Below are 15,707 nucleotides of genomic sequence, written 5' to 3' on the forward strand. Positions count from 1 at the left end.
TGTTATATCACCAAAGATGCAAGATCATGAAGCCAGTCTGGGTCATCCAACTCTGCCACTGGCTTCCCTTTCTCGTTCATGAATAGCCCAATTTCCACATGTAATTGATAAAAACGTTTGAGCACAACCCCTCTGCTCAACCAGCGGACTTCAGTGTGATAGGGTAGGCCACGTCCAATATTACTTTTGGACAAAAGAGAGTCAAATTGCCAATGGTTGAGTTCCTTGGCTCTAATAAAGTTAACCGTTTTGATTACTACATCCATGACATTGTCCATTTTCAGGCTCCTGCTACATAGCGTCTCTTGGTGTACGATAAAATGAAAATTCCAGAATTCCTGCTGTGGATTCTCTGTCTGAACTTTCTCTCTGAGTTTCGCCACAACACCTGCCTTTTTCCCAACCACGGACGATGCGCCATCTGTTACCACGCTGACAGCGTGACTCCAGTCAACCCCCAGTCTGTCCGAGGCTGGAGAAAACATCGTTCACCATTGTGGTGTTCGTCATGGGCACCATCTCCACAAACTCCTCGGTGATGGTCAAAGATGCATCAACACCACGAATAAATATTCCCAAATGAGCTACATCAGTCATGTAGGTGCTCTCATCAATTGCAATAGAGAAGGCAATAAATGACTTCACTTTGTCTTTTACTTGACTGTTCCAATCTCCTGCAAAGTCCCTGATTCTGTCAGCCACAGTATTTCTTGACAAGCTGATATTACCAAAAGTCTGTTTCTTCACAGGGCACACCAGCTGAGCTGCCATCAACATGAATGCTTTGATGAATTCCCCCTCTGAGTATGGCTTCGACGCAGCAGCTATGTTGTTGGCAATAATATAGCTGGCCTTGACAGCTCCATCACGAGTCTCTCAACTTCTGGTGAACACTGATTGCTGTTTTTTCAGAGCTGCTTCAAGCTCGTTCACCTTTTGCGTTCTGAGTCGTCCTGTGTACTTGTTATATTTTTCTCCGTGTGACATCTCATAGTGTTGTTTGATATTATACTCTTTTGCCACAGCCACTTGTTGTGAGCATATCAGACACAAAGGTTTGCCGTTGAACTCACAGAAGAAAAAACGATCTTTCCAATTATCGTTGAATATCCGACCTTCGATGTCAAATTTTCTTTTCTTGGAAAGCATTTTGAACCACAACAGCAAACAATCTCACAGACAGCAGTGGGAGAGAGAGCGGCTGCCAAACAGATACATAATAAATGCTCTTGAATATACTTTTTTTTTCCCCAAATCATCCCACTGGCCGGATGTGGTAGTTTGACACCCCTGTGTTAGCCTGACATTGACGGTTGGGAAGTTGTTGGAATGAATTGTTAGGGATGAGATTACGGAGTACCTGGAGGCACAAGATAGGCCAAAGCCAGCATGGTTTCCTGAAAGGTCATGGTTTGCCTGACAAACCTACTGGAATTCTTTGAGGAAGTTACAAGCAGGGTAGACAATGGAGATGCAGTAGACTTGGATTGTCAGAAGGCCTTTGACAAAGTGCCACACATGAGGCTGCTTAGCAAGATAAGAGCCCATGGAATTTCAGGGAAGTTACTAGCATGGGTGGAGCATTGGCTGGTCAGTAGAAAACATAGAGTGGGAATAAAGGGATCCTATTCTGGCTGGCTGCCGGTTACCAGTGGATTTCCACAGGGGTTGGTGTTGGGACCGCTGCTCTTTACGATGTATGTCAATGATTTGGACTACAGTATTAATAGATTTGTGGCTAAATTTGCCGATGATACCAAGATAGGTGCAGTCGCGGGTAGTGTTGAGGAAACAGAGAGACTTAGATAGTTTAGGGGAATGGGCGAAGAAGTGGCAAATGAAATACAATGTTGGAAAGTGTATGGTCATGCACTTTGGTGGAAGAAATAAACAGGCAGACTATTATTTAGATGGGGAGAGAATTCAAAATGCAGAGATGCAAAGGGACTTGGGATTCCTTGTGCAAGCTATCCTAAAGATTAATCTCTAGGTTGAGTCAGTTGTGAAGAAGGTGAATGCAATGTTGGCATTAAATTCGAGAGGTTTAGAATATAAAAGCGGGGATGTGATGTTGAGGCTCTATTAGACACTCGTGAGACCACACTTGGAGTATTGTGTGAAGTTTTGGGCTCCTTATCTTAGGAAGGATATACTGACATTGGAAAAAGTTCAGAGAAGATTCACAAGAATGATTCCAGGAATGAAAGGGTTACTGTATGAGGAACGTCTGGCAGCTCTTGGGCTGTATTCTCTGGAGTTCAGGAGAATGAGGGGGGATCTCATAGAAACATCCCGAAGGTTAAAAGGCCTGAACAGATTAGATATGGAAAAGTTATTTCCCATGGTAGGGGATTCTAGGACAAGAGGGCACAACTTCAGGATTGAAGGACGTCCTTTTAGAAATGAGATGCAGAGAAATTACTTTAGTCAGAGGGTGGTAAATCTGTGGAGTTTATTGCCATGAGCGGCTGTGGAGGCCAAGTCACTGGGTGCATTTAAGATAGAGATAGATAGGTTCTTGATTAGCCAGGGCATCAAGGGGTATGGAGTGAAAGCAGGGGAGTGGGGATGACTGGAAGAATTGGATCAGCCCATGATTGAATGGTGGAGCAGACTTGATGGGCCAAATAGCCAACTTCTGCTCCTATAATCATATGGTCTTATGGTGTTATGGGACGGGGGAAGGATTGAGAAGCTGGCAGGTGATAGGTGGAAATCATAAAGTGCTGAAGAGAAAGGAATCTGATAGGACAGCAGAGTGAACCATGGGAGAAAGGAAAGCAGGAGGGGCACCAACAGTTATCTTCCCTACTGCCACAACAAAGCCACTCTCAGTTTTCAGGTGCATTATCTCATATTCTGTCTGTGTAGTCAACAAACTGATGGCATTTGTTTTTCTAACTTGTGGTAATGTCACTCCCTCCTCCTATTCTCTTTTTCAACTCCCATTCTGACTCCCCTCTTACCCCTTCTCTTCTCCTCACCTGCCCATCACTTCCCTCTGGTGTCCCTCCTCCCTCCCTTTCTTACATGGCCCACTCTCCTCTCCTATCAGATTCCTTCTTCTTCAGCCCTTTCCCTTCTTGCAGTGTACATGACACTAGCCTGGACAGTGCTGGCCTCACCCCACTGCCACTTGTAGACTCCAAGGAAGGCCATCACTCCCCCCAGCCCTCTGAGTTGGAAAATTGGCCAGAATGCTGTCACAAGCTCCTGCTCCCAACGGGTTTATCTATGAAAAGGTTTAACAGTTTTGAACATCTCCAATTTGTATGTTGAATATTGGAGTCATTCAAATACTATTGGAATGATTAAACTAATTTTTGAAAAGTAAAAACAATGAATGCAAATAAAAACAAACCTAATGATATTAGTTCCAGGGGACTCAGCAAGTTAAACTTTATGCTTTAATCTCTGTCCATTCATTGCAAGATCATGTTGATGTGTATATTTATTACTTTCTAAATCACTGCATTATTACGGCCAGATTTCAGAAGTATAATATTTGAATTATACTCAAAACTACTAGTTATCCTGACCCATTAGCTTGGAGTCTCACTCGAATTTAATGTAGTCTCTAAACTGCACCAGTAAAGAACTTCATTGTACAAGATCCAAACAGTAATTTGCCAGTCAAAACTGGACTTTATCATGAAGCCAGGCCATGGTGTGCAGTGACACATGTATTGTTCTATGACACCCAGTAAAGGTCAAACTTCCACATTCAAAGGTGCATTTGCAGGTATCCAGTAGTTCCTGAAGTTCCAACAGCTGGACAATGACAGATCCATTTAGCAGGTGACTTCCAAAATACATAACTTGGAGGAATTTGGACTATATAGAAAGAACCTTCAGAACCCAATACAAGAGAAACAAGCAATTTGCTTAGCTACCTGTGTAAGGACTGAATATTGAAAATACTGTGAAGGAATCTATTTGCGGGAATTGTTGGCAGAGAATGGATAATCGTCTCCTGTCCAGTGGTCTAATTATTACTGCTTTTACTGCTTATTAAGGATGGTGCTGGTATTATGTGATCATTAAGTCCCATCAAGTTCCGAGTGATCAAAATGGCTTGGAGTGTATTTAACGTAAGGATCCCTACGCAATCAAGTGAGGAACTTGAGGAATCTGTTTAATCGTTTAGTGGCAATGGATAGATTTTACAAACCAGTTTCATCTCTGTCCTTGTTCTTCCCCAGTGCTTTTTAAGAAGGTCCTCTGTTAGGGGCAATGAATTATTCATTGCCAAATGCTGAGGTTGCATAACAAGTCTGTTAAGTCCCATTGTACCATGTATCAGGGTACCAAACACTGAAATCACACTCCACACAATGGTATGGTGAATCACAGTCAAAGTAAGTTCATTATCGAATTATTATATGCTATCAAATACAAACTTCAGATTCATTTTCTTACAGGCTTTTATAGGTAAATTTGATTAGATTAGATTCAACTTTATTGTCATTGTGCTGAGTACAGATACAAAGCCAATGAAATGCAGTTAGCATCTAACCAGAAATGCAAAGAATAGTGTTATTTACAAAATAACTGTGAATAAAAAGTAAGTGCTACAGCACACAAATATAAAAGTACTGAGACAGTACAATATGGGTGCAATACTGCTTAGCACTGTGATGTGAGGTTCAGCAGGGTCACAGCCTCAGGGAAGAAGCTCTTCCTGTGCCTGCTGGTGCGGGGGTTGAGGCTCCTGTAGCGCCTACTGGATGGGAGGAGAGTAAAAAGTCCCTAGTTAGGGTGAAATGCATCCTTGATAATGCTTTTCACCCTGCCCAGGCAACGTTTATGGTAGATGTTCTCAGTGGTGGGCAATTGGGTGCCGATAATCTGCTGGAGTGCTTTGCGATCCGATACGGGACAATTGCCATACCACACTGAGATGCAGTTGGTGAGTATGCTCTCAATGGTACAGCGGTAAAAAGCCGTCAGTATCCTGGGACAGAGGTGAGCTTTCTTCATGCTCTGCAGGAAATAAGGGCGCTGTTGCGCCTTTTTGACCCGAATGGAGTATTTCAGGGACCAGGTGAGATCCTCAGAAAAGTGGGCACCAAGGAATTTGAAGCTTGATACACGTTCCACTACAGCTCCGTTGATGTAGATGGGGTCGTGAGTGTGGTTCCTAGCATGCCTGAAGTCTACAATGATCTCCTTGGTCTTCTAGGTGGTAAGGGCCAGGTTGTTATTGGCACACCACGTGGCCAGGAGCTGGACCTCGTCCCTGTAGGCCGTCTCGTCATCCCCACTGATCAGGCCAACCACCGTATTGTCATCTGCGAACTTGATTATGGAGTTAGAACCATGTACAGGAAAGCAGTCATAGGTGAAAAGGGAGTACAGAAGAGGGCTCAGCACACAGCCTTGAGGCACACCGGTGTTCAGGGTGAGTGGAGGAGGAGAGGTTGTCTAACTTAACTGATTGGGGTCTGTTAGTCAGAAAGTCCAAGGTCCAATTGCAGAGGGATGAGCTGATACCAAGCTGGTGAAAGTTTGGCGATCGGCTTGGAGGAGATCACAGTATTGAATACCAAACTAAAGTCAATGAACAGCATTCTGACGTAAGAGTTGGGGCTGTCCAGGTGGGTCAGGGCAGAGTGAAGTGCCGTGGAGGTGGCATCCTCTGTTGACCTGTTGGTGCGATAGGCAAATTGATGGGTAGTGGGCAGACAGGATTTCAGATGTGATAGAACCAGTCTCTCAAAGCACTTTGCAATGATGGGGGTGAGTGCAACTGGGTGGAAGTCATTCAGGCCCGTGGCAGTGGAATGCTTCAGCACTGGCACAATGGTGGTGATCTTGAAGCTTGTGGGGACAACTGCCTGGGCTAGAGACAGATTAAAAATGTCCATGAAGACCCTGGTCAACTGCCCTGCACAGACTCTGAGCACACGGCCAGGAATTCCATCCGGACCAGCTGCCTTCCGTACATTCACCCTGCTCAGGGTGGCACAAACATCGGAGGTGGAAAGTGAGAGGGGCAGTTCATCAGCTGGGAGATCCGCTTTGAGGGTGACCTCCATGTTCTCTCGGTCAAAGCGAGCGTAGAAGTAATTGAGCTCATCAGGGAGGGAAGCAGAGCTGGAAGGGGGCACAGTACTAGGTGGTTTGAAGTCTGTAATGACCTGTATGCCATGCCACATGTGCCAGGGGTCCGAGGAGTTGAAGAAAAAAAATTGAATTTAGAAATAATTCAGAAGATTGAGTTTATAAACAATTGCATTTATGAAAACCTATATAAGACTGACAAAAATCAAAGTGCAAAAGAGGACAAATGGTGCAAATAAAATTAAAAATAAATAAGCAATACTGAGAACACGAGTTGTAGATTCCTTGAAAGTGAATCTGTAGGTTGTGGAATCAATTCAGCACTGAGGTGAGTGAAGCTATCCCACTGGTTCAGGAGCATGAGTGCTGTAGGGTAATAACTGTTCCTGAACCTGGTGATGTGGGACCTAAGGCTCCTGCACCTTCTGTCAGATAGTAGTAGGGAACAGATAGCATGGCTTGGGGATCCCTGAGCTGTTTCCTTGCGATAGTGCTCCTTGTAAATATGCTCAAAGGTGGGGAGGGCTTTCCCTCTGATGGGCTGGGATGTATCCACCACTTTTTGTAGACTTTTCCATTCCTGGGCATTGGTGTTTCCATACCAAGGCCATGATGCAATCACTGTGCATCTGTCCACTGTGGAAGGACCACAGCCAGGTTCTGTGCATACTACAGGCTGTGAGTCCTTTTACAAAACCCATCACCTTCATCCAGTGATGTCCACCTTGAGCTCAGTTTTGCTGTAACAATGATGGGTACCCTGGTTTTGAACATTACGATTGGCAGAACCACTAAATGATATATTAGCCATATTTATCAGCCATATCAATTCTGAATTAAGTTTGCATGCTAGCTTCTGTCTAATTATTATTCCAGCGGTTTGGCGTTGTTTCAAGAAACAAGATAATTGCCTGCAATAATTTTGATGAAGTATATGCAGAAAGCTCAGGCATGGCTGCCAATTGAAGTGTGGTCTCACAAATGAGAATGCAGAGACTGGTTTTGTTCTTAAGGCATGCTGTCAAAGTTGGAATGCTGTCAGAATTAATAACCCATATGAAAAAATATATTCCGCAGACACCAAAATTTCTCATCAAAGTCCTTTTTTTTTTAATTCTCTCTTGACAGTTTAGATATCTTTAGCACTTAGGCTTCAAGATGTACGCTGATAGCATCATCAGGAACGATGGTCTGATGTACTCAGCCTGACATTGTGACTGCGTTGAATTATGACATCAGCTGAGGCACAGTCAGTCATTCAGTCCGACTGCGATAGCTTGTACTGTGTACATGCTAATTCATTCCCGAAAACTGTCATTTCGAGTAACACCAGACCATAACGTCAGTGATGCCATAGGCATCAAAAAGCAGACATAAAAAATATAACCAATTACCTTTCCAATTTCTCCCTACTCTCCAGTAGGCATTGACTCACTACTCCACAGGCTTGGTAGCCCTGTTGAATTACATATCACCAGAGACCACATATTGGAATCAAAGCCCACCCCTATCATGATGAGCCCAACCCATCATGGTAAAGTCCTCTCCACCGTTCAGCACATCTATATGGAATGCTGTCAAGGACCCCCACTATCCAGGCCATGCTCTCTTCTCTCTGCTGCCATCAGGAAGGAGGTACAAGAGCCTCAGAACCCACACCCACAGATTAAAGAACAGTTATTACACCTCAAGCATCATGTTCTTGAACCAGAGGGAACAACTTCACTCACCTCAACACTGAACTGTTCCCACAAAATATATACTCACTTTCAAGGACTCTTCATTTCATGCTCTCGATATTCATTACTTACTTATTTAATAATCATGGTTGTATATGGCAACATACATGTACTTTGATAATAAATTTACTTTGAACTCTGTGTTCCTGTTGCACAGAGAGGATGAAGAATTCACAGAGCTGAGCTAGAGTGCAGAGCTAGCAGTTATGTGCTGTCCCCAGCACATTCCTGTATTGGGGACAACACCAGACCCACACCACCAGCTGTAGAAACAGTTTTTACCCTTAAAACATCAGGCTCCTGAATCAATAAACTTTGCTCACTTCAACACTGATCTGATACCACAACCTTTGGACTCACTTTCAAGGACTCAACAATGTTCCTAGTAGTATTTTTTTTAATTTGCACCATCTGTCTTTTGCACATTGATTGTTTGGCGGTTTTGTGTGTCATCTTTCATTGATTCTATTGCACAACATCTCCCTGATCTACTGTGAATGCCTGCAAGGAAATAAATCTCAAGGTAATATATGGTGACATATATGTAATTTTACTGGCTGGTGGCGTAGTGGCATCAACGCTGGACTTCGGGGCGAGAGGTCCCGAGCTTGAATCCGGCCAGCTCCTTTGCACACTCTCCATCCGCGCCTGGGTTAAGTTTCGAGCTATCAACTCGACCTCATTAAAAAAACCAGGAGAGGGATGGGCTCCGCCAGGTTTCAGATGCCCAAGACACGCCGTACGTTGAGCATACCAAAAAAAAAAGCTTGTCATGACCGCGCCTCGATGACTGCACCAGGAGTTAAGGGCGCACAGACATAGGCGCTTATGCAATTTGACAATAAATTTACTTTGAGCTTTGAGCATTGGTACGCAGAGAGAGTGAAGAAGTTCCAGAGCTGAGCTAGCACGCAGAGATAACTGTCATGTGCTGCACCCAGCACATCCCTGGGTATGTTGGCTGTTAACACAACTAGACATTTCACCGTATGTTTCCGTGTACTTGTGATAAGGAAATCTGAATCTGAAATCTGACATTATTAAGTAGTTTTGGAGGACGCACGTACTTCCCTGCTATTTTAACACAAAGGGGGACTGAAATCAGCCTGTAACATCTGTGAGGCCTTTCACGTCCTCGACAATCCTGGGTTAGGTTGGGCTGTAATTTTTGCCAAAATGGAGGAGATGTAGCAACCAGCCTGTGCACAGCAAGATCGCACAGGCAGCACTATTTGACCAGATACTTAATTAGCTTTAACTGAAAGATAGAAATGGGGCAAAATTCTCTATGGATCTCTAAAGAGTTAAGGAACTACACTCTAACACAGGGGTTCACAACCTTTTTTATGCCATGGACCAATACCATTAAGTAAGGGGTCTGTGGGCCCCAGTTTGGGAACCCTTGCAAACATCTTGTTTGGAGATCAGTAATTTCAATGAGGTAACATTCCATCAATAGTGCACTAAGACAGGGGTTTCTAACCTGGGGTCCATGGCCACTTACTTAATGGTATTGGTTCATGGCATAAAAAAGGTTGGGAGCCCCTGCACTAAGATAGTATCCTTCATTTTGCTCTGACAGGTTTCTATCTCAGTAGCTAACATTGAGCAAAAGCAGAGATTAGATACTTTCATTTTATTATTATAAAAGCAACATTATTACTTTATTTGCTTCTTTTCCCAGTGATAACATCTTGAAGCTTGGCATTAGGTGGTTCTTTTAGTCTTGCCTACAGAGTCATCTTTCCATGTTCTCAATGGATTTGAGCATTTTCAAACTCATTCTTACTGATTATTTACCTGCCAACAGAAAGTTGTTCGCAGACTGTTTCCTCATGTAGTCAAACTGTGCAAGAAGTGTTGATGAAGGTTGGAATGGGAAACACAGCCCTAATAAGTCACAACCTAAAGGACTAAACATACTTTAGTCCACAAATTAGTCTTCCTGAACTTGGGAACAAAAATATGTTGATTGGAATGTAGTGGAATGAATTCTAGATTGTTTAATGTCATTTCCAGTACACAAGTGCAAAGGAGAATTAAATAATTGTTACCCCAGATCTGATGTAACAGAAAAAGAAACACAATAAGATAAAGAATACAATTTAAAAAAAAACACAAATAAATACACAAGATAGCTTATACATGTAGTTTGATTGTATATCCATAAGGTGATGCCAGGCACGAGTGACTGTATATAAGGTTAATCTATCAGGAAATGCTAAAGTAGTGGTTGTGGGTGGTGTTCAATTATTGATCAGCCTTACTGCTTGGGGAAAATAGCTGTTTTTGAATCCGGTGGTCCTGGCATGAATACTACGTAGCCTCCTCCTGGGTGGGAATGGAACAAAGAATCCATGAGCAGGGTGGGTAGGACCCTTCATGATGTTACTGACCTTTTTCTGGTACCTTTCTGTACATATGTCCTTGATGGTGGGTAGGCTGGTGCCAGTGATGCATTGGGCAGTTTTGACTACCTGTTACAGAGTCTTCCTGCCAACCACAGTACAGTTTCCATACCATGCAGTGATGCAACTTGTTAGCATGCTGGAAGAAGGTCATGGCCTGTCTGCTTCATACTAGTTGTTTAGCAGCTAATCCTGAATGCTTAATACAATTGCATGCACCTAACTTTAAAAAAAAATTCATTGCCCACAGCTAGTACTCTCACTGTGATGAATACACACATATACACAAAAATCATAAAAAAACAATACTTTCCTCCCTTGTGGGACATCAAATGAAAGAATGTGCCATTTTTATAATTAATCTGACTCTTGCTTCCAGGTAACTGAGCTGCACAGCATCAGGAACATAAGCAGGTTGCCCCGGGAGACAAAGAAACATGCTGTGGCAATTATCTTTCATGATGAAACATCAAAGACATTTGCCTGTGAGTCAGGTAAGCAATTACTTGTGCATCTATAGCTTGAGGAAGCTCAAGCCCATTTTGGAAATGTAAACCCATCCAGACTAACATGCAAAGAAAAGATAGAAAGACAGAATATTTTATCTTTGAGATAATTTGATGCAGATATTATGTTGACAATGAACTGGAACCTTTGAATTTTTATAGAAGTACAACTTTTTTTAACATTAAGCAAAGATAAGTATTGCTCTAAGTAAAAGAGATGTTTTCTCATCCTCTAATGCGGTTTAAATTATATCCCTGAGGTACTATTAATGCACTTTATAATGCAGTTTGCGATGTGTTCTGTGTCTTTTATGTAACATTGCCCATGGCACCAGATAGCTCACAACTGGCATATCGTAGAATGCAGGGAATTGGTTAAAAATATGATGATAGTTCATAGACTGATGGGATTGAATTATATTGTCCTTACTTTGCAAAGAAAAAGTTGAAAAGAATAATTGTGTCCACCAGTACTTGTTGATTAGGTTATTTCACTCTGCAGATATCCTAAATGAATTGTTCTGAATTTTCAGAGATACTTAATAACCCTATGGAACAATTTTCTTCTTGCTCAAACAACAAATGATATCAGTCAGGATTTCTGCTAACAGTCTCTAATGCGCTCAAGATAGTTAATAAAATTTCAACCCAACTTAACATTATTTTTTAACTGCTTCCAAGACGACTTCTGCTGAAAGCTGTATTTCACTTCTTTTTCTTCTGATTCATTCTTCCATTCAATTATCCTCAATAAAATGCCTTTAAATAAATAGTCTTTTAATTCCAATCAATTATCCTCAATAAAGAGCCTTTAAATAAATAAATATATTTTTAATGCCTATCATTTATCCTCAATAAAAATAGCTTTTAATTTAATTCAGTTCCTCTTTTTGCTAAAATGGTTGCGAGCTTTTCTTTTAATTATGCTAAATATAGGTAGTAAAGTTACTGGAAAGGGGTGCCTTTTGGGTATGGAATTTGTGTGAGTTACAATTTCATTGAAATAATAAACAGCCTGGTAGCTTATAATATGATACCAGCAGTCACCATCCTTTAGTATTTCCTGAGATGTTAACAAGCCACTGAGCCAATGTAAATGTCAGAAGATTCAATTATCAAACATCAGGCTGCATAAGTCTGGAGGAAAATGTTAAGAGGGAAAATACTTATTTGGTGGTAAAACCAGTTTGTAGATAGGGACAGTGAGAGTGCAAATACATAATTCTGAAAAAGGATCTAGTGCTTTCCCAACGTGTATGAGGAATAAACTCTTCTTGAGTTTCTAGTCGGGTACAGGTATCGATGGTAACTGACGTCTCGATGACAAACTCTGTCATCTTCTTCAGGAATGATACCTGAAGGGATAATGCTTGAAGTGAATGGGTTATAGCAGTAAAAGATCAGGAACATACACTCAGTGGCCACTTTATTTGGTACAGGATGTAACATGTTGGCTGGAGCTAATCAGTTTTCCTCCTTCTGCAACCTCCTTCAGCCCTACAGAACTAGGTATTCCTCCATAAAGTGAACACTGAGGGTATTTTTGGCTGTGAAGCACTATGAGATGTTTTATGAAATTAGATGTGCAAGGCAAATACCAATCTTTGATTGTTAGGTCTCGATGTACAGGTTTAAGTGATCTACAGAAAATAAAGATTAAAGATTAGCTTTAATTATCACATCAACATCAAAACATTGAAACATTGAAACATGCAATGAAATGAATCATTTGCATTAAATTAAATTAATGAGGATTTTGCTGGGCAGACCACAAGTGTTGTCATGCCTCTGGTACCAACATAGCACGCCCACGATTTACTAATCCTAACATGTACTTCTTTGGAATATGGGAGGAAATGAGGCACCCAGAGGAAGCCCATGTGGCCATAGAGAACGTGTACAAACTCCTTCCAGACAACAATGGGAATTGAACCACAATTGGTTCACTGGCTCTGTAGAGCGATGTGCTAACTGCCGCATTAATATGCAACCATTGATCCAGAGAAATATTAGCAATGAATGGAGATACCCAGCAGGCCAGGCAGCATGTGTGAAGAGTGAAATCGAGTTACCATTTAAAGCAAATGACTTGTTAGATCTGTTTCTCCCTTCATTGATGCTCCCTAACCGTCTGAGTACAGGCAACCAATGCATGAGACTATAAAACATAGGAGTAGAATTAGATCATTCAGCCCATTGACTATGCTCTAATATTCCTTCTAGCTGATGTACTATCCTTCTCAATCCCATTCTCATCCCTTCTTCCCATACACCCTTATTAATCAAGAACTTATCAACCTCTGCTTTAAATATACCTAATAACTTGGTCTCCACAGCATCGGTGGCAATGAATTCCACAGATTCACCATCTTCTGGCTAAAGAAATTCCTCTTCATTGCTGTTCTAAGGGGAAGTCCTTGTATTCTGAGGCTGTGCTCTCTGGTCCTAGGCTCTCCACTTGAGGAAACATCCTCTCTGCGTTCACTCTATCTAGGCCTTTCAATGTTTGATTTGGTTTCAGTGAGATCTCCTGTCATTCTTCTAAACTCCAGCATTAGGCCTGTTTTCATTCTGAAAATTTATCCTTACAGCAGTGGTCTCCAACCACCGGGCTGCAAAGCATGTGCTACCGGGCCGCGAGGAAACAATATGATTTGGCGATATGAAATGATATGAGTCAGCTGCACCTTTCCTCCTTCCCTGTCACGCACTGTTGAACTTGAACATAAGGTTGCCAACTGTCCCATATTAGCCAGGACATCCCATATATTGGGCTAAATTGGTTTGTCCCATACGGGACCACCCTTGTCCCGTATTTCCCCCGCTAAGGTAGAGCATTCCTATGAAACCGTTCGTAAGCCGAAATGGCATAAAGTGAAGAAGCTATTACCATTAATTTATATGTGAAAAATTTTTGAGCGTTCCCAGACCCAAAAAATAACCTACCAAATTATACCAAATAAAAAATAAAAACTAAAATAACACTAACATATAGTAAAAGCAGGAATGATATGATAAATACACAGCCTATGTAAAGTAGAAATAATGTATGTACAGTGTAGTTTCACTTAACAGAATCAGGAAGATTAAGCCAAAACCGATTTGTAGAAAAAAATCGGCACATACACACATGCACACGCCACGTATGCACACGTCAAGCATGCGCACACAGGTGCCCGCGCAAGGCTTCATGGTCATGGTAGTCTTTCTCGGGGTAAACACAAGTGTCCCGTATTTGACTGCTACTTTTGTCCCTTATTTGGGAGTGAGAAATTTGACAACCCTACTTGAACACCACCCCCCCACCGTCGGCCGGTCTGCAAGAATATTGTCAATATTAGACCGGTCCGTGGTGCAAAAAAGGTTGGGGACCCCTGCCTTACAGAATTCACAAACCATTATCCAGAAGTCCTAAGTACAGAAGAAAAGTTGCTCTCGTGGAATCTGTGTGAAAAAAATAAATTAACATAACTTCTTTTGCAATCTGCATTTCTTGACACATGCTTCATACATTATGGAAAATCATAATACAAACCATTCTCTCAGAAGGCAAGCCCACACATACTCTTAACTTAAGAACTGCCTGTATCTCCAGTACCCCTACTTTTCTTTCATACCTACAGCTCCTTTGAAATGTTAACTAGACTTTTGGAAGGTTCTGGACTCATTAGCTTCCCTGTTTGTCTGATGGGAGAGCTGACCTGCGATCATGATTAAGCACAATGCCCTTCAGACCAGCATGTTACCTCCACCAGAGATGAGTTGTGTAAATTGCATTGTAACTCCAATGATTAAAAAATGAGAATCTATGGTGAAAAGAATTCCCTTGGGCCAAATCAACTCGCTTCAATCCCAATTGCTATGATGTTTAAGCAGAAGCTAAGCATATAATAAAATGTTGAAGCTTGGTGCACCCCCAAGGCAACGAGAAATTGTCTGCACCTTAGGAGCCAGTATTTCATTAATATGGAGGGACATGTGCAAAGGTCTTTCCAGTAAAAGTGGTGGAGAGCACAGAACTATTACCAGCAATCACATTAATCATGGATTCTTTATCTTAGAACATATATTGCATCAATCTGTGAAACTGTAATGAGTGCATGCATGTGTTTGCACAAACATTGGTTTGGAATTGATAAATGTGCTTGAGTACTTGTTGTAAGTTAATTTAGCACAATCTATAAGCAAGGTAGTTTAGATAGGCATTGAAATCTATTGAGAACATAGAACATAAAACAGATCGAGGTTCAGAATCAGATGTAGATTTATTTATCACATGTACATTGAAACATACAGTGAAATGTGTCATTTGCATAAACAACTAACACGCCCAAGGATGTGTTGAGGGCAGCCTGCATGTTGCGGTGCCAACATTGTATCCCTGCAATGGTTGGCAGAACCACACAGAATGCAACAGAACACAACAGGAAGCAACGTAACAACAGCTAAATAAACCCTGTTCCTCCCTTCAACCTACCAACCTACCCATGCTCATTCACATGTGACAGTGCAGTCACTCTGGCGTTTACATGTATTCGGAATTTGCTGTGGTGTGTTGGTTAGAATGCAACATGCAAAGAAAGACAACATTCGACAATTATAAAGTATAAAGCTTAAATCAAAAATTAAAGTTAGAGGTTAAAGTACGGTTATGGAATAAAATATGCATACAGCATTATATGTTATAGCACAGTACAGGCCCTTCAGCTCACAAAGTTGTGCAAACCTTTTAACCTACTCTAAGATCAAACTAATCCTTCCTTCCTACATAGCACTCCATGTTTCTATCATCCATGTGCCTATTTAAGAGTTTCTTAAATTTCCCAGTGTATCTGCTTCTACCACCATCTCTGGCAGGGTGTTTCATGCATCCACCACTCTCCATGTAAAAAAAAAAACTTGTCTTTGACATTCTCCTATACTTTCCTCCAATTTTCTAAAAATATGTCCCCTCATAGTAGCTATTTCCCTCCTGAAAAAATGTCCCTGGC

The 15,707-nt window shown here is 41.7% G+C and overlaps 1 protein-coding gene across 2 annotated transcripts in view; it reads left to right on the forward strand.

Moving 5' to 3' along the window:
• dok6 (docking protein 6) overlaps positions 1-15,707 on the forward strand; it is a 605,271-nt gene that overhangs the window by 328,278 nt on the left and 261,286 nt on the right. For both annotated transcript variants that reach the window (XM_072273010.1, XM_072273075.1), the window contains exon 3: positions 10,590-10,704. In XM_072273010.1, the coding sequence (XP_072129111.1) occupies positions 10,590-10,704 (115 nt within the window). The remainder of the gene's footprint in view (positions 1-10,589; positions 10,705-15,707) is intronic.

This window comes from Mobula birostris, chromosome 1, assembly GCF_030028105.1.
Source record: "Mobula birostris isolate sMobBir1 chromosome 1, sMobBir1.hap1, whole genome shotgun sequence".
Lineage (NCBI taxonomy): Eukaryota > Metazoa > Chordata > Chondrichthyes > Myliobatiformes > Myliobatidae > Mobula > Mobula birostris.